Below are 20,980 nucleotides of genomic sequence, written 5' to 3' on the forward strand. Positions count from 1 at the left end.
CCACTGCCCCTCCTCTCTCCAGGAGCTCACTTGGTCTAATCCTCTCTCCAGCCAGCACTTCCCTCCCTTCTTACCACTGGCAAAACCTCTAATTCATGTTAACAACTAATTTGCAAGAAGTCTTCTAATTTTTTGAGATGTCAGATGCAGCATCAAATATTTTCCCCTTTTATTTGACAAGTGTGATTCTGCTTGAGCTGCTCGTGTCAATGCTGTATAATAAACAGTATGTACCATATCTCGCAGCGGTAATGACACCACAGCAATGAGCGATCGCAGCACAGCACAGAATAAACGAGCGCTAACGAGACACGGGGAAGCTCTGGTACGTTTTTGTCCACCACCTAAAGAATTTGTCCTGCATTTGTAGTGTCTTGCTGCTGACTTTCTGCACCTGGGATCTCTGCCCAACATGAGATTAAAGCTTCTCCTCTTGGAGGATCGGCAGCTTTCCGTGTCACTCCACGCACCTTGCAAAAGGTCCTGATGCTGCTCTTCACATCCCACCAGACAGCAGCGAGCACGCTGAGTGTGTCAGGAAATATTATGAACACTCACGTGTAAATGGACCAGCTGACCACCAGCTCCTCGTGCCTCCAGCTCTGCATCTCAAGAGAAGAGACCTTATCCCAAAGGGTCTGAACTGCTGCTCCCGCAGCATCTCAGCAAAAAAGAAGGAAAATAGTCGCTATTCTCCCTCTTCTTGGGGCTCATGAAAACATGTTTTCTTCAGGCTTAACTTGCATGCCACAGAACAAAGCCTAAGTCAGATGTAACTTCCGTGCCACCCCCAAAGTCCTTAACCATCTCCAGAACAACCCGAGTTTTCCTTTGGTCACCCAAGCAAAAGGAAATTTGAAAGAAAGGAAGCACAGCCATCACTAAGCCTAAAAAACTACGAGTTTTAGCAGAAAGACTGTAAAGCAGGGTTTTTTAAATACAGTGCCAAAGACAGACACCTCACTGATAACAGATGCCATTTCTGACGCTAGTAGGGCTGAGAGGCAAATGCAAGACGACGCAAACTAGTGTTAAATTTGCTTCAGTATTTAAACCCTATCAAAATAAGTATAGCATTAAGTCCTAAATAAAGAAAAAAGGGTATGAAGGCTTAAACAGCAGCCACTGAGGGGTTTCTGCTATTAAGTTGTCATCAAAACAAGGTAATTTTGGACAGCCAGTGCTGTTTCTAAGCCAGGCGACCGCTCCGGGTGCTAGGTTCAAAACTGCAGCCTTGAGGAATGAGTGAAATACAAATCCCACTGAAGACAACAAACATCACCTAAATAAACATGTTTCACAACTATTACACAACAACAAATGCTTCTGCTCAGCATGCTTCAAACCAGATGGAGGTGTGCCTTAACTGGTATTTGTGTTAAAACCATACGGGGGAGTGGGGAAAAGGGAGGGAAAAAGCGCTTTACTGATTTCTGCAGGGACTAAGTTCACGTATAGGTACATGGTAGCCTAAATAAACTATCAAAACATCCAGCAGAATAAATCACAGCACTCCACTGCTTTTCAGACAAGTCAGCTGATTAAAAGTACTGCAACTATTCATCTGTCAAAAGGACTTTTTTCTGTGCCAAGCATCTAAATAGGTACACAAAGTAATTATAATCACATGCAGTCACGCTGGAAATATGTGGCTTTTATGCACCGTGGCTGAAACACAGCGGATGAGGTGAGCAAATGAAGAGATTGGAGATGAAATGCTCTAAAATAAACTACTGCAGAGGAGAAGGCAGGGAAGCAAATACCGCTCTGTATAAAAATTTTGGTTCAGAAGCATCTAAACGCTGGCACTGAAATCCCTGAAGTTCAAATAATTGCAGCACCCCGAGCTGGAACAGAGCGGATGGCTGCTGAGCTGCTCCACTTTTGAGGCAGAGCGATTTGCTTCCCTTAAAGCTTTCATCTTAGTGATTTTATATTTCAGATGTGGCTATTCATGGGGGGAAGGCGATAATAGTTGTGTGTTTATGTATTCCCGCAACTTGCTGGGGAAAACCCTTTCTATCTGTTTTCTGTGCAGTTTCCACCTTGGGCTGCTGACTGCGCTAAGCAAAAAAAAAAAAAAAAAAAAATCAAAAAAAAAATCACTACCAACAAAACAAATGAAAAAAGTTATTCTTAGATCAGTTCCCGAGCTGGTTAATAAACACTGAGCCTGCTGCGTAACATGACTCCCTCGGTACTGACTGTACTGGGAATAAACAGGCAAAGTACACACATCAGGTTCAGAAAAAGCTGAGTCACACAGCTCTCTGCCTCCCGCAGCCGGTGGAAATTTTTTTTTGGAACAAAACTCTTAAATCCCCAGGCAAAAAGGTGTCGCTTGCTGAGCTTTCTGCCTTTGGCAGCGTGGCTGGGTTTGGCGTGGGAAGGGGTTAAGCCCTGTCGCAGTTTCTTGAATCCTCTCTTGACTTAGGGAAGAAGTTCGGCTGGGTCTATATTTACTGAAGTTACATACGAGGAGGAGAAATGGTCTTGTAGTTCCAACACATGACCATGACTCAGGAGCTTGCCGCTCTATTACCATCGCTATCGCTGTGACCTTGGGCGAGAAAACCTTCAGACTTCCAGTTACTTCCCAGTAACACCAACACAGCGACGGCGCTTCTGTCTGGGGCGAGCTGAAACCCCCCTGAATGCCAGCAAAAAGCTTTAATCTCTTTGGGAGGAACATGACGGCGTAAGCAAAACATTTTGTAACAATACGAAGCAGGCTGGGGCCACAGGCAGCCCTCGGCTATCCTGGAGCAACCCCAAAGGTCATTTTTCCTGCGTGGCCACAACAGAAAGCAATGTAATTCTTCCATGTGAATAAAACATATGATACCTTGCCGCAGTGGTTTCGATCTCCTTTGAGCCCTCAGATCACTACACCCACGAACGGGGAGCACCCAGCTAAAAGCTGAAAGTGTCACACCACATGGCCGTTCAAAAAGGTTTTTAACCATTTTACGTTGAGACGTAAAAATATCAAAAACGCACATTGGATAGAAATAGGATAAAACTGTTGCAAGATCCATCTCCGCCCCCAAACGACCCCCCAACAAAACCACACATATTTCTCTGGATGTAAACGTATTTCTGCACAACAGTGGGCTTTTACCAAGACATTCACTGACCCAGTTAAATGCTAAATACTGATTAAAGCCACACCAGGTGGCACTCAGAGGAACACTCAGTGTACTTTATCCTGAGGGGTCCTGCCCCTAAATTTATAAATTCGTTTTTATACAAGCTACCTGACACAAAATGCAGCTGCTCCTGGAGCAACATACAGGAGAGAGCACTACAAGAGTCATCAGCAAAATCACTGCACGGGTGTTTCTTTTTTATCCCCATTTTGAACAACCGGACTCAGTTTTCCTTCCAGCTGCTGAACTATTTTCCTCAAGGAAAACCACAACAGGGAACACAGGACAGGCTGTGTTGATGCACCAGCCCTTGAGGCTGCTCTTATTGCCTCTTAGAAAGTTTTCCCCTCGGTCACTGGCCTGGATGGCAGGAGTTTGGCCTCAGGTGCAGGTGAAGAAATCCCCTGCAGCAGCATAAACCATCACTTGGTTCACAAGTGTGGAAAGATGGTGCCAGCAAGGATGTGGCTTTTAATTCTGAATCATCGTTTATTTGTTGAGTTGGGTTTGCTCTGCCCTCCCACAGCCTGAAATCAAATCACTGTGCTACCTAAAGACCCGCAAACTGTGCAGTATCCAATAAGCAGAAATCTCTCAGCATTCTGCTCTTAGAAAGAGGATTGTAATTTAAAACCTGTATCTTCATTTCTACCTATTAAACTCACCCACAGGCAAGCACACAAACAGCAGTTCTTCAGACTCCCCCTCCAAAACCAGCACCTTTATTTTTCCTCAAGCTTTGGTTTCTGAATGGCCTCAATTTTAAGAAAGGTGTATATCAGCATGAACTCACGGTGTTGGTAGGAGCAGCTCTCCTGCCTTCCCCCAAACACAACCGTTTGATCCCGTTCCTGTGCTCTTTCAGCACCAGTGCTGGCTTGAAGTGACTGCGAAAACGTTTAAAACTTCCAAAGACTGAATGTTACAGCAAGATTATATTTTTTTTATCTGATATGAAAAGCAGTATTTTTGCAAGGCAGAAATAACAGCTACCGCCAGAGCATCCAAGAACAGCCCAGAATTTCCTCCTACAGCCTACAAGACCCATCACTAATGGAAGGCTCGTTTTTCCATCCAGGTGCTGACTTACAAACACCAGTAGCATCAAGCGAAAGGGATAAGAGATTCCTGTTCTTGCTGTTTCCCTTGCCATCCTCCTAGGCACTGCAGCACCTGCAGCAGAGATGAATGGGAGGTGAAGCAGCTTTTGACCTAAAATTAGTATGTTGGCAATGGACAAAAAAATACTACAGTGGCATCTCTGGAGGCGCCCAGGATTCAGCTACCTCACCACAGTTGGCAATCTGAGAGTTCAGATAGTAAAGAATCAGATCTTTTAATCCACCTGTGCTCATAAGTCAACACCATGAGAAGCCAAACCAGCCTCATGAGACCTTCGCAACGTCTTTCTGCCCCTTCAGTCTCAGTTTTGCTCAGGGTTAAGTTACCGAGCTAGAAACACCCACCTTGGTGACAAATGCATAACAAAAACACAACACCTCCATCATTTCAGCAACCCTCCCAACGGCTGCATGTACAAGCAATAGAGTCCTGCGGGGAAAGAGAAGTGCCAAAACAGCTCATAGGAACCCAGCAGGAGTGAACCGTGCTTGACACATCAAAAAACATTCCCTTGGACCCGTACCAATGTCACTACAATACCTGGAAACCTGTGCTGCAACCATCTCAGGTTAGTTCCTGCATCTGAACACAAACATGGCATTACTCAGCTCCTGTATTTCTTTTCAATGTACTTGATTTTTATGACTATTTCGGTAACTAGATAATTCAAATCTATTTCCCCCCCCCCGTGCAGTCAGTAGAACAGGGTCACGGCACACTTCGAAGCTGTTGTCTGCACTGACTTGTATAATGTGAATAATTTGAGTATGGTAGAAAAAAACTCTGTAGTATCTGTAATGTCTATCTGTAATATATAGAGCCAGCTCATCTGCAAATATTACAAATGATGATGGAGAAGACTGGATTACTAAATTTATTTGTTTCAGGCTTTTCTACATGGTACCCTCTCAAATAATGCATAAAAGCATATTCACACACTATTCCCGTGAACTATCCCAGCTTTACAGCTTTAAAAATAGCACAACAATTAAACCAATAAATAAGGACAATTCCCCTCTAAAGGCCTGTAGTTTGGCTTTCGTTATTTACAGTGATACTTCAACTGCATATCATCAAACACAATACCAGATTCAATATAAGTCCTCATTCACAGCTACATGTCCAAATATGCAGGTTTTTTGGTATACATCACATCAATAATTTCAGATTTTTTAAGCAGCTCATTTGCAAATTATCCGGCATCACTGAAATCAGGCTCGTTCTCATCATAGCACGCCTATAAAATAAAAATACACGGCAGTTGCACTCTGCTGACTCTCTGTAAGCCGGTGCTGCTACCCTGCAAGATGCATCAGTAGCCTGAAAACTGTTTTTCTGCATATATTGGTATATATTACTTGGATTATTCAAAGTCCCATTAAAATCAATGATGCAAGTACCAGATCTCTTCTGTGACACTGAACAAGTTATGCAGATTAAAGGTTTCCACTTTAAACAAGAATTTAACACAATTACAGTGCAAATACCCTGCTACCGACGAAGGGGCTGAAAGGGGCTGGGAAGGGACCAGTTTGTGGCACTGGTACAAAGTCTTTGCACATCAGATTTACTAGGAAGCTTCAAGGGTTTGGATCTGGATGGAAGCAAAGAGTAAACAGGAACTGTGACTGGCGTGTTTATTTAAATACGTAGGCTTTTTTCAAAAGCCATTTCCTCAAAATGCCAGATACTCAGTTAGCTCCAGGTGTCTTGCCCTGTTTTAGGGATTCACCAACTTGCAGGCAAGAACAAGCAGAGAAGAGCCTGCACTGCTTGCAGCAGTCAGCATCCTCACTTCTCCTCCTCCTCCTCACAAGCACACCGGTTTCCACTCCCCCCCCGCCCCCCCGCCTTTTCCACAAGCCCAGCCTTCAGGAGAATTCCCCGTATTGGTAAATATTAAACTCAGCCTTTAAAAGGATAAAAATATCCTGATGCAAGAGGAATTACTTCTCTCGCAAACGTGGCTCAACTATTCTTTATTCCTCTGCAGCAGTTTGTCTCGGGGTATATCATCTGTGTCACTACCTGCCCTGCTAAATTTTTAACCACCTTTTTTATGGCTTCATATGATTTAGTATCACACATTCAAGTGGGCAAAGGCAGCAAGCCCAACAGGGAAACAGAGTCCCAAGTAACACCTGCAGAACTACAGGCATTTTTTCTACTTTTAACATAAATAGTCAGATTCCCACCAAGGGAAGGCGGAGAAGGAAACGTGGTTTCCTCTTCCCTGGACAAAGACAGTTTGTGCAGAGGACAATATAGACACAAGATACGCACTCCTTTCCTTCCTGCTTAAGACACTGTGGTTACTATTCCTGTAGGGATGTTACGAATGAGGAGGGTGAAAAGGAAAAGCAAGACAAAAAGGGTCCCTCTTTGACATATTATCTCCCCGAAGCTCAGGCTTACCCCGTGTTTTTAACATAATAACTGCAATTCTTTTCTCAGCAGCTCCGCTGCTGAATGCAACCATCCCTTAACGCGATGCAAAGGTAAATATAACATACAGCTTTGCGAGGAAAGAACAAGCTTTCTGCTTTTTAAAATAAGATAAGGCACTCAAGCTGATAGGCCCACGCCAAGTTTCAGACCGCAGTGATACGGTCAGCTGAAGCTACAGAGTGAAATATTTAAACAAGTGTAATTTTGAGACACTGGGGTGGACAGATTGTCCTGCTAGGGGCTGTCCTCCTCCCAAACACACTTGTTTATTAAATCCATCAACATAGAATCTGCCTTGGTTCAAAACTGTTGTTAACGAAGGCACGAGGGCAAGGATAATGCCACAGTAGATTATCATTTCATAACATCTGTAAATACTGGTATGGATTTACTTGGCTTCTTACAGAGACTGAAATGACAGTCCTTGCCTTGACTGCAGCACATGGCTCGCAGCCTGGGGTGGTCTAGTAACGACCATTAGGTAATTAACTGGTATTTTCCATAATAAAGGTACTCAAAAACATAGAGTGTGTGTGTGTGTGCGCCTGTGTGTGTTGGGGGTAGAAATTCCAGCACCTCCACTGTTGGAAGCAGGCCTGTTATTCTCAGCAGAGACACCCTTGAGTTTACAAAGTGCCTTTCACTTGTCCCATAAAATCTCATCCCAATTTAACCAGAACATTAACTTCGAGGATAAACATTTTTGCTCAGGAACACAACCTGCAGCCAGCTGATATTCCCTAGTCCACGCTGCTGCAAAAACAGCAGCAGCAAGTTTGAGCCTTTCCTCCTCCTTTCCTCCAAGACCCAACAAAAAGCTCTAAAAGCTTGTAGACAGGATGTTTCCATCCTCGCAGATATTCAAAACCCAAGTGGACACGGTCCATCGTAACCTGCTCTAGCTGACCCTGCTTTGAGCAAGCACTTGGACTAGATGATCTTCAGAGGTCCCTTCCAACCATAACCGTTTTATGAGTCTATGGCAGCAATCAGATAAAACGTTCAAACTTTACTGCATGAAATACCATTGCGTGTAACTGTGCAAATTCAGACAATTTAACGCAACTACATAAATTACTGGTTTCTAACAGCACCATAAGGAGGGGTCTATGGAGAACACGGGCACAGCCTTTTCCAGGCTCCGAGGAGCCAAAAGTGGAATTACTGCTCTGTAACCCTCAAACCTTTTTGTGCTCTTTTGTCACGAGGGGAAGGCAGCACATCGAGACTCCAGCTCGCAGGAGAACCACGCTGTTTATTAATTTCAAGCCTTCACCCCTGTTGGGTAGGTCCTCCCTACTGAAGTTGTAAGTGGCTCCAGAGGTTACTCTTTAGCTCCCCGGTCTGACACAACAGCTAACAGTGGACTCCAGTAATTTAAGGGCTCCTTCTCCCCAGCTTTATCTAGCTGCAGGGGTATTTTATGCCCTCTACATTTACAAAATGCAGACTGTGTGTAAAGCTCTGACTTTTGTGCTGACTTTGGTGTTTATCAGGACATATTGCCTTCTGCAACACATTGTGTTTGTTTAAAAACTACGTATTTTCTGGAGCATGCAGGAAAACATCCATTAAATTGCATGGAACAGAAGGTATTATTACAGAACGAATACCAGAATAGAAATTATTAAACATAAGAAAATGCCAAGTTGCCTCACATTATTTTGTCTTCTTATACTATGAACTAAAATGTGGCTCAACAAGTGGTAAAGTCTGAAAAGCATCAAAATAAAGCACAGTCCACATGACTGTGAGAACAGAAAACGTGCATGGAAAACTCCTAAAGAAAGGGATCTGTAGAATTTTAAAGCAGCTACAGAGGAGCTTGATTTTCTATTAAAAATGCTATTTCAACACCCACCCCTCCAAAAAAAAAAAAGTTACTGGCAATTTTAAAACTGCTTTTGATTCATAATAATATCACAAGCCAGAAGAAAACTCTTCCGCTAAAATATGCGTTGTGTGGCCAAGACACCTACTGTGAGAGCTTTTTTATTCAAAATAACTCGGTTTACAGCAGGTTGGCTGGGCCAGGGAAGACTCCAAGCCAGGCTAGGGTTACTCCTGAAAGAAAAAGCTCAAGCAGCAGTAGGAAAAACACCTATCTTCTCCCACTGGGCACACAAGACCACACAGAGAAGTATTAAACACACCTCTCAAAGCAGTAATCCGCTGTAAAATGTGGTAGCAGCACTAAGGGGGTGGGTCTGCAAGCAGATCTAGTCCTAACTAGACGCAGCATTTGTGTTGCAATCTTTCCTGTGCACATGGACGTGATAAAACAGATTCTTCTTTCTTTCTTTTCCTTGTTAGAAAAAAAAAAAAAAAAAATTTAAGGCTGTTTCTAGTCCTTCCTAAGTGCACAGATATTAAAAGCAATTCATTCATCCCACCTACGTCGTGCCTTTTGAAAGTTAACTGTTTCCAAGGGTAAATAATTATTAAAGTCAATAGCATTAATCAGCATTTAAAGCTACTTTATGCCTTCCTCACTACCCCAGATCTCCTTTCCTGCAGCTCTTGCCCCCAGCTGCTCTCCCCAAATTAGAAGACACCCATGAAGTTGAGCATCTCTACACAAAAGCACCCCGAAGCCCGAAAGGCACCAACAGCAGGTGCTGAGACACAGCCATGCTTTATGTCTCCAGCACAGATTTGCCCAGATTTAAACTAAGGAGGTAAAAGGCACAGCAATGAATCAAAAATAATGTATATGAGCAAATATTCCCAGCATTATTAACCCAATCAAAAACCTACTAATCCTATTACAAACCAGAGAGTTCAGCTGCACTTCCAGCAGGTCTTTAACACAAAGGCCAAAAGAAGATTACACTTCTCCTGGATTTATCAGCTATTAAATAACTCGCATTTTCAAATCTCTACCTGCAGTCATATATTCCTGCAAGCTCAGAATTAGTGAGCTGCATTAAAAATATGTGTTGCAAAGAAGCCTGACCCGGATGTACAGAACCACGCACAAGAAAAAAAGTGAGAAGTATAAGAGGTCAAATTCTCAACCGCTCAGGAAAAATACATTAATATGTGTATGTCTGGAAGGCAGGTTTCTTGCCCACAAAGCACTATCAAAAGTTTAGTTGTTTAAATTTTCTTTATTCTCATTATCTGGTAGGGACGAAGACCCAAGAAACTGGAATCCACCGTTTGGAGAGGCAGCACGCACAGGCAAACTTCTCCCCGATTTCCTCACGCAAGGGGAGTTTAATCTTTTATTCTGTGTCCACGTCATTGTGACCACAAAGACAATTGCTAATTAACATTCTGACTGACAACCATACCTGCTCTACGAGATACAGGATTCTGCGTGTTTTTCTTCAGAATGAAATCTGCTGTAACGGCATCTTCCATAAAACAAGGAGGTTCCTGTATGGGAAACCTCTCTGGGTGAAGAGCTCCCTGCAAAGCTTAGAGACTGACCCCGACCAGGGTGTCCACAAAAGATGCTCTCCAAACACAAAAAATGATGACAGGGCGTTGGTACAATTAAGACAATAAAATTAGGGAGCCCTCGTGCTCCAAGGGCCGTCGATTGCTTCGTCCTAGCCAAGTATACGTGGCCTCGGGTAACGGGGAGTAGCTGCATTTGGAGGAAGACGAGTGTAACGTGTAGTTCACGGGCAACAAAACCCAGAAGCAGCTGCCTCCAACACAAGGAGTGAACAGCTACCATAACACGCACTATGTTCCAGGGCACCTGACTTATCACAGGGCACGAATGGGCGAGGTTAAGATTAAGTTACATTCCTCCTTCCATTCCAATCCATTAATAAACATCACTTTATTAAAAGCATCTAAAAATCTAAATTGGGCTACGAATGTTGGGAGGGAAGTATTGAATAAACATCATGGTTATAACAGGATTCCAGCTCCTGTAGAAAGGATCCAAGATAATAAAAGAGGGGCTTGGGGATTGCCTATAAACATGCCGCAGATGGCACACAGACATGCTTCCTGGCACAGATTCCCAGACCTTAAGGTACTAAGGAATGTCTCACTGCTATTACAAACGCTAATTTAGCGATGGTGACATTTTTGAGGACCAGAATGAGACCACAAAACTCTTTTCACTTAAGGCAAAGAACCAGATGGTAACAAGTTTCAGCTAGTACAATCTGTTTTGGATTTAAATCAGCCACCTAAAAGTCAAGGTCTCTGTACACCACGATCCTGAGAATTCAGCTCTCTTGCACTTTTGTTTTCTGCGGGTGTATCTCAGCATTGTCAGAAACAGATAAGGGATTATTAAACACAGCTGTCAATAACTACAACAGCTTCAGAGTAAGGTCTCAATAGATGCCACAGGGTCCTCTGCTAACTGGATACTCCATCATTTTAGCCTAAGAGGTAGCCGTGGGCGCAAAGCGCCGACCTGCTCAGCGCACAGCGTGTTCTTAACGAGAGCTAAAGCTTTCCCTGATTACAGAGGAAATCCCTGGCCATTTGTTCCAAGCGTTGTTGGTCGGTGCTCACAAACTGTGGTCCCAGACTAAAAGAATCCCTCGGCACGCACATCAGAGGCAGCAGTTTTAAAGCTGAGGCAGAGAAAGCCAAGAGCCTTTTCCAAACCATTCCCCTCTTGTGTTCTCACACGCCAGAACCCACTGCACTTGTTCCCCGGGATCCTTCATCCCTCCTCATCACCTAGGAGGGTTTTGAAATTGTCTTCTCCTGATGCCCTAAGCTTTGCACCGCCTCCTGCTCGTGCTACAACTGGAGGAGCCTTCTCCTTCCCTTTTGATCGCTCACTGGACAGAGGGAAGCACTTTTCTGCTGCCTCCTTCCAAGCCCCAGCCTCGTTGCTTTGGAAAAGCTCCGCTTTCTCGTTATTCCCGTCTTTACAGCTACACCATAAATTACTGTAACGTAAAGCCAGAGCAGGGGGTAGATTTACAGCGTTTCAGCTGCTTTGCGTTAACTGCCTGTGTGAATGCTCTTTGCCTACACTACTTGGCCGGGACTATCTCACATCCATCATGGGATGAGAGAGCTCAGGCAAGCAGTTACCCTGCAGTGCCCAGCACACTGTAAATCCACTGTAAATGCCCTACCTGATCTCAGGATAACTTGCTCCGATAGCCACGCCCAAGGCAAAACTTCTCTACTCCTTTTTCAATGACTTCTCCTTTCTTCTGTACGCTCAGAAAGTGAATTGTCTCAAACCAGCCACTTCTGAAGTCTGCAAGCCAAGAGAGGAGGCAGAGGAGATGTGTCCCTCCTCTCCCAGCCTGTACAAGGGGCCCTTTCGCACGAAGAACAACAGAAATATGAAATTTTATGTACATGGGGCCACATCTGGCCATAACATCACTGCGGCAACATGTGCTGTGCATTCCCCAACGCCGGCAGAGTTCAACACATTCCTGAGAGCAGCAGTATGATTTCAAGGCCCTGGAATTTGGGAAGCAGAAACGCTGTCTCTTGCTGCAGAGACGGGGGTGTGGGACTGTTTCACATCGCTGCCAAACTCTTCTCATTTTGCCGCAGAAACTAATTCTGAAGGGCAGCTAAGTGCCAGAGGCTGGTCATTAAGGAAAGACTTTGGAGGAAGTCGAACAGCAAGACCTTCTCTTGTTTTGGCTATGTCAAATGGAAAAGGTAGAAGAATAAGTGAAAAAGACACCAAACCACAGCACAGCACAACCATCTGTTTCTGTTTATTTAAATAAAGTTAAAGGAAAGCCAGCTACAAAGGTACAGCATACATTTGCACCTGACTGTTCTTCTCACAGCAGACACTAAATGTCCCATACATCTCCTGATCTGTGGTTCCCAAAGTCTGTCTAACAAACCACTCAACACTGTCATCTTGTCACGCAGAAGTTTGCAGACCTATAAAGTGGTCCAGCTCCCAGGGACCAGAGCTTTTGTAAGGGACAGTATGTCCTTTTATCACTTACTAACATTGTAAGATACTACCTAAGGTCCCATCGCCCAGACGTTAGGGAACAGGCAGCTTTAGAGCAGCCAGGACAGTGAGGGAACCACTTGTGGAACCACAGCATTTATTAACCCTCTGTTCTCCTTTGCAGCATGACTTCTGCAAGATCCCGGCTGGAAGAAACTGGTAAGCAACTCTGAGCCCTAAGAGGAGGGATGCTGAGATGCCTGCTAGATAAAAGCGAGGGACTGAGCTCTCTGAGCCCTGGACTGACAGCACTCAGAGTAACAAGCAAGTAACACATATTCTATCACTGGCAAAATTATTTTCAGACCTACATGATGGCCAAAGTCCAAAAACATACCTAAATATTTTCACTCACTACTGCCTAAACAGCAGTCCCTACCTGGGAAAGACTCAGTTTTATGAGTATTCATTAAGTCACGGTTCTGGTGGAGAAATCAATGACCCCTCAAGCATATTCTAATTCAAGTGAAGTGGTCTCTTCCTTACCTTTTTAATTACTCTGTCAAATCCAGAACACACACCCCCCTCAGCATGCACAAACACACACCACTATATTGGGCCAAACGCAAGGACAACCTTTGTTCAATGTTTAATCATCAACGTAGCGTGGGTTGTTAAGGGACAGAGAAGTATGTGAAGTGTTATATTGCTGTTAAAGAATCAGTAATAAACCATTCATCAGAATACCACGTCAGCTCAGGTCCCTTTATCTCAAAAAGGAAATAGCAGGATTTGAGGGGTCCAAGAATCAGACAAAAAGAACAATTACAGCATGGAAAAACTTTGAACTGATGAGAGATTTAAAGGGTTTTGATTGTTTACCTAAAAGAAAGCAAATAAATGAAATCATGATAGAAGTTCACAAAACTACACGTGGTCTGGAAATCGGAAACTTCCACTCACCTCGTTTCTTAACGCAAGCACAAGAGGGCATTCAGTGAAACCCACAGGAGACAAACGACAGATGCAATGAAAAGGTAATACTTTCATCCAACACTCGCTCAGCTGGGGAATTTCTTACCATAACATAATACTGAAACTCAACACCTGACAGGGGCCGAAGTGAGATATACATAAGAATATTCAGAATTTTAGTGTTTAAAAAAAACACTTAAGTTTACCCAAACCTCTAATAGTTCAGGGGTACAGAAAACCTTCTCTGGGGCCTGGTTATCCTGTAACTGCTTACGTCAAGAGTTTTGAACCCCTTTTAAGCCTAACTGGTAGAAGTGTCCCAAGTGTAGGCACTTCCATTTTGATTATTCACCATCACCTCCGGCTGCAGATGAGAGGGTCAACTGATGGGACAACACATCAGTGAAAATACCCAAGCAGCAAGCAGATGCTGTGAATGAACAGAAACCACTATTTTTGCTACTTTGCTACCCAATCCCAGCATTGTAGGAATCACTTAGAGAAAGCTCCCCAGACCTCACTCCTCTCTAGTCCCAAAAGTGCACAATGACCGATGCTTTGCCTGGCTCATAACCTCGGATCTCGCTGCTTCTTCCTCTCACCAAGCACGCAAGGGCCAGCCCCATACAGTCAGAGGACAAATATCCTCCTAGAGCCCTCGAGGATCCCCAGCTGACATGGAGGACGTAAGGTCAAACCGCTCCTACTAGCGGCATCGGAGTGACACAATCTGACGCTCATTTCCAAGACGATAAGAGCCAGCAGAACAGGAAACGAGCGTTTTCCCGGCTGGCTGGAGTGGTGATTTGGCAGAGACCGCTCTCTACGTATGCACTGACTCAACAGGAAAATATTAAGGAGGAAAAAAAAAAAAAAACAACTTGATTAGAATATTTTTTCTGAGGAGGCTGCCTAGAATGTTCTCTTTCTTCCCCTCTTATCTGTCACACGATTAGCCTCCCTCTGGTGACAAGGTTCACCAGGAATGAATTTCTTGATCCATGACACAAGGCAGACAACATTTTAGGGTCTGCTCTGCAACCCTGCTACATTCTCCCTCTTATGTGAGGCTCAGCCTTCAAATCAGAGACTTTATTTCCAACGAGCATGCAGCAAGAGTGCAAGAAACGGCCCCGATGCCGCTGACTAATGCTTGCAAGCTACTTAACGATCCTAAATAAGATACTTCAGCCTCTAATTTCCCACTCCATAAAGCATGAGCATTAGCACATTTCCAAACATGACCACGAGTTTTCAGTTTTCCCACCAAGCTTTATCTAGAACGTGTAATATTAAGGTGAAGCGTTCCTTACATGACCTTATTTGTTTTCACACATCTCCTAGTCTAAAAGGTCAGTTGCAGTTTAATATTTCATCCAAATTAACCAGGCTGGCAGCAGGACTAGAAAGCTTGCCTTCTCCCAGCACTGCAGTACGCTCGAGGCTCTCACCACCACCACACTGTGGCACGCAGACGTTCGCAAGCCCATCCTCAGCTTGTCATCTTGTCTCCCCACTTAACATCTTGTTCAGAACAAAACCCCACTTCTTAATAGCCAACCTACTCACGTCTTCCTACTTTATTCCACTTATTTGAACAAGCATAAATTAAACAAGAACAAACGAAACATAAGGCTTTCCTCTATCTCAAACCTCAATGCTTTTACACGTCGCACTTTCCCCAATCCTGTATCTTTTATCACCCCTCTTTCTGTTCCCCATTACCTGTCCCTTTTGCCCCTTCTTTTTTTAAGATAAGCCTCTCCACTCTCACGTCAGCCCTGTAGAATATTAATCTAATAAAGACTACAAAAAGACCAATTTATTCCACATATCTTACTAAACGCTATTTCTCCATTCTTATTATAACTCCCATTTATCTCTTCCTCTGTACTTTTTTTTGTAATCAGTCCTTTGTCTCATTTCTTTTATTAGCATTCGTTTTTGTAACTCATTTTACTGTCCCACTTCTTAGGAGAATTACAGAATTGCAGCGTCCTATACAAAACATTTGAAATGAAAAATCCCTAACAGAGGACATCAGGCACTGTTACGGCGTTTAAAATGGAAGTCAGGCCGTGCCCCAAAGCAGCCTAACCCAACAGTGAAGCACATTCCTCATCCATGAGTACTTCCTATAACTTTTCAAGTTGCTTTTAGTTTCTGTTACAGAATCAGCAATAAACTGATGCCTAATAAACTCAAGTGCTACCTTACCTATAAGTCACTGCAAGGTTCGAGCTGCATAAAGACATTATTCGCTAATCCAAGATTTCTCCATTGGTCACAGACAAGACAGCTATGTCAATTTTTGAGCAGCAAAGCTCAGAATCGGCCAAGAGGAAAAGAGGGAGGCTGGGAACACTCTGCTCCAATGCCAGGTCTTACCTGTGAAAGCCCAGGGGACGATGCATGTCCCGGTGGCGTTGCAGCAAGATTTGGGTGTCCCTTATTTATTTCATGTGCAGTGTAAGGGGATGGGGCAGGAGGACCCGGTTGTCTTGCTACTTGTGTTACCTGTGTGGAGATAAACTGTTAGTAAAACATAGTATTAGTAATCCAATCTGTACAGATACTTTAATCTTCTTTTTAAGCAAGCAGCTAGCAGCATCTTTATATAGCTATATAAAATAATATATATTTAGCTAAGTGAAATGCTGTACAAGTTAATTAACTACTTATATGATTCAGGAAAACAGGGAAGGATCAAAAAATAAGAGCAACAGCTGGAGTCACGGGTAGAAACGTGTAGGAACTGGAGGAGCTTTATTGCTGGGGTCTTGCTTTGCAATATCCCTTTGACTTCAGGCCTGGGATCTTCTGATCTTTCCGTTATAAGCCATATCAAACAATACTGTGATTTTGCCAAGGGATACGCATTACCAGTGACCCAAAAAACAAAGGGGAAAATTTGCATACTCCCCTCCAAAAAGGGATGAAAGGACTGCACAGAGACCCTGTTATCTGAAGGGCTTGCCACGAGCAAAGAATGAAATACCAAAGCAATTCTTGCATATACTTATCTCCTTTCTCAGCTTCTATGAAAAAAAATACTAATCAAAACACATTAAGCAAAATGTTGTTAAATAGATTCACAGCACATATACTTGCTCCACTGTATTATCTCCACGATGGAGGTGTTTTAAATATACTTTATATAGTTACCAGAGTAAAAAAAAAGGCGAATCAAAGGAAAAAAAGAATCACAGAACCATGGGGTGAACCCCCCAGCAGTTCAACACAACTAAATATTTGCAGATTCGGTTAAAGCTCATAGTCTAGAATTCCAGCACTCGCTTCTCACTGACCTTTTCTCAGACCCCCTCCCTGGAAGGATTCAAGACCAGGTTGGATGAAGCTTTGAGCAACCTGATCTAGTGAAAGGTGTCCCTGCCCACACAGGGGGGTTGGAACTGGATGATCTTTAAGATCCCTTCCAACCCAAACCAGTCTATGGTTCCAGGATTCTATGATTTTTTTTGCTGAAAAGCACCACTTAGCTATAGGCTAAAAGCACAACACAGGCAACGCTCAGAAGGGGACGTTGCCACTGCGGAGGCAGATGTGTGCGTATATATTTCCCCTTCTGCTGAAGAAGGCAGAAGAAAATTCCTGGCTCTTGATCTTTAACGGAGTATTAGCACCAAGTTCCAAAAGAGCAAAGTATGAGAGCAAAAGTCACAGAGTTCATGACTAAATGCTTTTTCCAAGTCATTTTATTGCATTCCAAGTATCGATGCCTGCCGTTACACTACCTGAGCCACTCAAACAGCTGCACCAGCAATGAGAATCATAACGTGCAATTTCTCGAGGCTTGGAAATGGTCCAGAATCATTCACTGCGGGAAGATTTACAGCACCCTTGTGTTCATCACAGAAAAGGGTGGGTCAAATCACAGAACTTCATCCTCTGTCCCCATCAGGATCCTTTTCCCACAGGGGAATCACCTTTTTTTTTTGGCTGATCTAGATCGGCAGGTGTGTGCACGCAGCTCAACCAAAACCAGTATTACAGAGAGCATCATAAAACTTTCCACATCCCCTCCCCAAGAAAATCAGGGTCTCTTACACGACTCCTAAGACAACCTTGAAAGACTTGTCATGTCAATCGTGCAGTAGTCTGTGCTCAGAAGTGACTACATAGCATGACAGATATCAAAAAAGGCAGTTAAGGAGGGGAGAAGGAAGCAAAGGCAACATAAAATACAAGGAAATCATTCATATAAACAGCCCCATTGGTGGGTTCAGTGTGTACTCATCACCAAGATGTCTCCTTGAACATCACTTCTCGTGGAGAAAGAGAGGTTATTTTGCAATAGCTGTGGTACTTCAAACACTGACAGCTTTTATCTCCCTACACTTACAAGTGCACACACTATTCCAACCAAGGCCAGAGCCATCCGAAACCCTCTGATCTCCAACAGCACCCAAGTCAACACAGACATTTGACAAGGGAGACAGGGGCACTAATAATATCCCAGGTTAGCGTGAGCATTCAACTGTCCTCTTCAGAAATTAAAACATGCAAATAACCTAGGTTGGAGGTTAATTAAAGACTGCAAGGAATGCTGTTCTGGAAGCCAAAGCGAAGGGAAAGCTGCGCAGCTGTGAGAATGATGGTCCCCGAGATACCCTCGTGCAACGCAGTACACGAGTAGCAGATACATTACAGACACATTTGCTTGAAAATTTGCTTGAAAGCCTAATTAAGGCAACAGAACGACCATAAAGTCATACCATCTTGATACTTTGGCAACAACGCACTTAGACAGTGTCTGACGGGAGTCTAATCACTGATCTGATAGGACTTCCTAGCCAAGTCCAGCCTAGTGGAGTCAAAAAAGATGAGCTGCCCTTCCAGCACAAGCAACAGCACAGAGCGTCTTTCACGCCAGCTACAGCAACGTAGGTATTTCTACACCTTCACCTTGGCTCCTACAACAAATTACTTAGAAATAAACTGAAATGTATGGTACAGATTTGAATGTTAACAGGTGATAGAGGAAGACAAATTTGCTGAATTTATTCACTAACTTTAAAAACAGTCAGCCAGAGAAAGACTCTACCAGCTCATCACCTGTGTTATGGGATGTTTGCCCTCACAGTGCCTGAGGTTTGGTTTTCTTCTTATTAAATGGGATTCTGTAGAACAAACTTGGTCTGTGATTACTACAGAAGCAAATATCCTTCTTAAATCTAGAGATTAAATTATTCCCCTAAGAACGGATACACAAAACTACATACTAATTTGCTAGGGTACCACTTTCTTCTTTCCTTAACTGAGTAGCAAGAGGCTAACTTTAGTTTTCCAGAAGCCTTAAGCCTGTGTTTTCAAGGGAATAATGAATGAAACATGAAATAAAAACTCAGGCTGGAATTCTCTCTTTTTGTTTTGAGCTTAAATCTTTTGGTTTTCGCATCTTTCACAAGTTTTGGATTATTCTTCCCCCGCTTCCAAGTACCTGATATATAGTTATATCCATGAAACATTCAGGTTAGATCAGAATGGATGGGGCATGCCACAGACATCCCTCAATTCCAGGGAATGCCTGGCCATGATACGGCGATAGTTTACCATTAATAATTTATTATTAAGAGCTGCTCTTTCGCTAAACAAAGCCCCCCAGAAAAAGGGTTCAGACTTAGGCAGAACCTCTTTCCTTCCAGCATTCAGTTTATTCGCTTGGGCTGGTGCAGACAGCTTCAAAGCAGCGCTGCCAGCATCCCAGGAACTGAGCATCCCTCTTGCACACTTCGCAGCCTCCACCGCAGCCGGGCAGGGAAACGAGTCGGCCTCCTGACCCAGATCCTCCCTCTAAGCAGAGGGTGGCTGGAGCAGCTAATCCTCCCTAATCTCTTTTCTACAGGATTCTCTTCATTGTAGGAAGATCCCTTTAAAGGACACAAAGGCGAATCACAGTACCTCTGCTGGGTGTGAAATTATCAGGAAGCCACCAACAGGCGCCCCATTGCAGAAAAGGCACCAAATGAACACCCAAAGAAGCGAATGACGGAGTCAAGCCTCAGTCACTGAAACTTTGGGGCAAGTAGGTTCTTCAACACCTCACTTCCCCATTACCTTCTTTACCATCAGCTAGCACTGAGTCAGGCAACCTGACATGAGGTGGTATCTGCTCCAAAGAGACACAGCGATTAATTCTGCAATTAACAATTAATTTAAACCAGTGTTGGATCCCCCCATGCTACAGAAACTCTGCTCAAGGCTACACCCAACCAATTTTCATGCACTTCTCTCCAAATAGGTTTACCAAATCAACACTCATTTTCTAATCAGTTCACATCCAGGAGTCAGTGTTGCTCCTTAGCCTATAAAAATTTATCCCAAAGTATTTCTGGTCCAAGCTTCAGCGCCTGAGATCACAGAGTGTTACCGAGGCAGTTACGAACCTCCACCGTAACCTGCCAAAAAAAGGTTATTTGTGCGAAAACTGGATGTACATTAACACAGTTATTCTTCTTATCTCATTCCCAACTCACGCCTCATGCTGAATTTGAAGAGCACATCTGCTTCTGATCATTCGCCCATACTCATTTTGTTTTCAACAGAAATCAGCCCCCGTTACTCTGGGTGCAGGCACACACGGTGGCCTGTAATATTTAAGGTCACCTCTGGTGCAGTTCCCTTTCTGTTAGAAGTCAATGTCTTTCCCTCAAACTCCAAGCCAAAAAGCTTTTTTGAATACATTTCTTTGAAATATTTTACAACAGAAACAAAATTTCATTCTTCCTCCATTCCCCTTTCCAGATTCCACAGGTTTGGGATCTTATAGCAGATGTAAAAGTAATTTGCATTATTTTCTTGCAGTACAAACAATTGGGAAACACCAAGCAGCAGCAAGGAGCTGCTTACAGGGAGACACCCAAATCTCTATGTCCAAAAGTAGCTCTTATGATATGGCATTCTCCTTTATTGATGAAGGGAAATTATTGCAAGATTAGTTCATTGAAACAATTCTTTCCAACTGTGATTTGCTTTAAAATAATTTTACTGCTGGATTTACTGATTAAAAAAATAAAAAAGCAACCCCTCAAATATCAGAATTTTCTACAGTATACTATGTAAAATAAACGAAGGTGATATATGACAAAGTTAGGTGATTTTAATATCAGTATGATTTCATTGAGAAAGAGGTTCTACCAAAGTTTTGTTGGGAATATTGAGCATCTCCAAGTTCTCAGACAAATTTCATCTCATCTGAAAAAAATCACACTTTGCCTCTCCACACCTCCTATCTCTGCCCTATAGGAAAACATGTTCCTCTGATTTTATTTCAAGGGAGATTATTGGGGCTCATAGTGAAAGCCACATGATTTTCCATTCCCATTTTTGGCAAGCCGCACATAGTTCTGGGAAAAAAAAAAAAAAAAAAAGGAGTCCAGGAATGTGCAACTGAGGTCCTGAT

At 43.3% G+C, this 20,980-nt stretch overlaps 1 protein-coding gene across 17 annotated transcripts in view; it reads right to left on the reverse strand.

Annotated features, from left to right (window-relative positions):
* EIF4G3 (eukaryotic translation initiation factor 4 gamma 3) overlaps positions 1–20,980 on the reverse strand; it is a 150,286-nt gene that overhangs the window by 83,709 nt on the left and 45,597 nt on the right. For 13 of the 17 annotated variants that reach the window (XM_074847872.1, XM_074847868.1, XM_074847865.1 and 10 more), the window contains exon 3: positions 15,946–16,089. In XM_074847872.1, the coding sequence (XP_074703973.1) occupies positions 15,946–16,089 (144 nt within the window). The remainder of the gene's footprint in view (positions 1–15,945; positions 16,090–20,980) is intronic. The other 4 variants (XM_074847874.1, XM_074847870.1, XM_074847861.1 and 1 more) reach the window with 1 other exon arrangement.

Source organism: Strix aluco, chromosome 22, assembly GCF_031877795.1.
Source record: "Strix aluco isolate bStrAlu1 chromosome 22, bStrAlu1.hap1, whole genome shotgun sequence".
In the NCBI taxonomy this organism is placed as follows: Eukaryota; Metazoa; Chordata; class Aves; order Strigiformes; family Strigidae; genus Strix; species Strix aluco.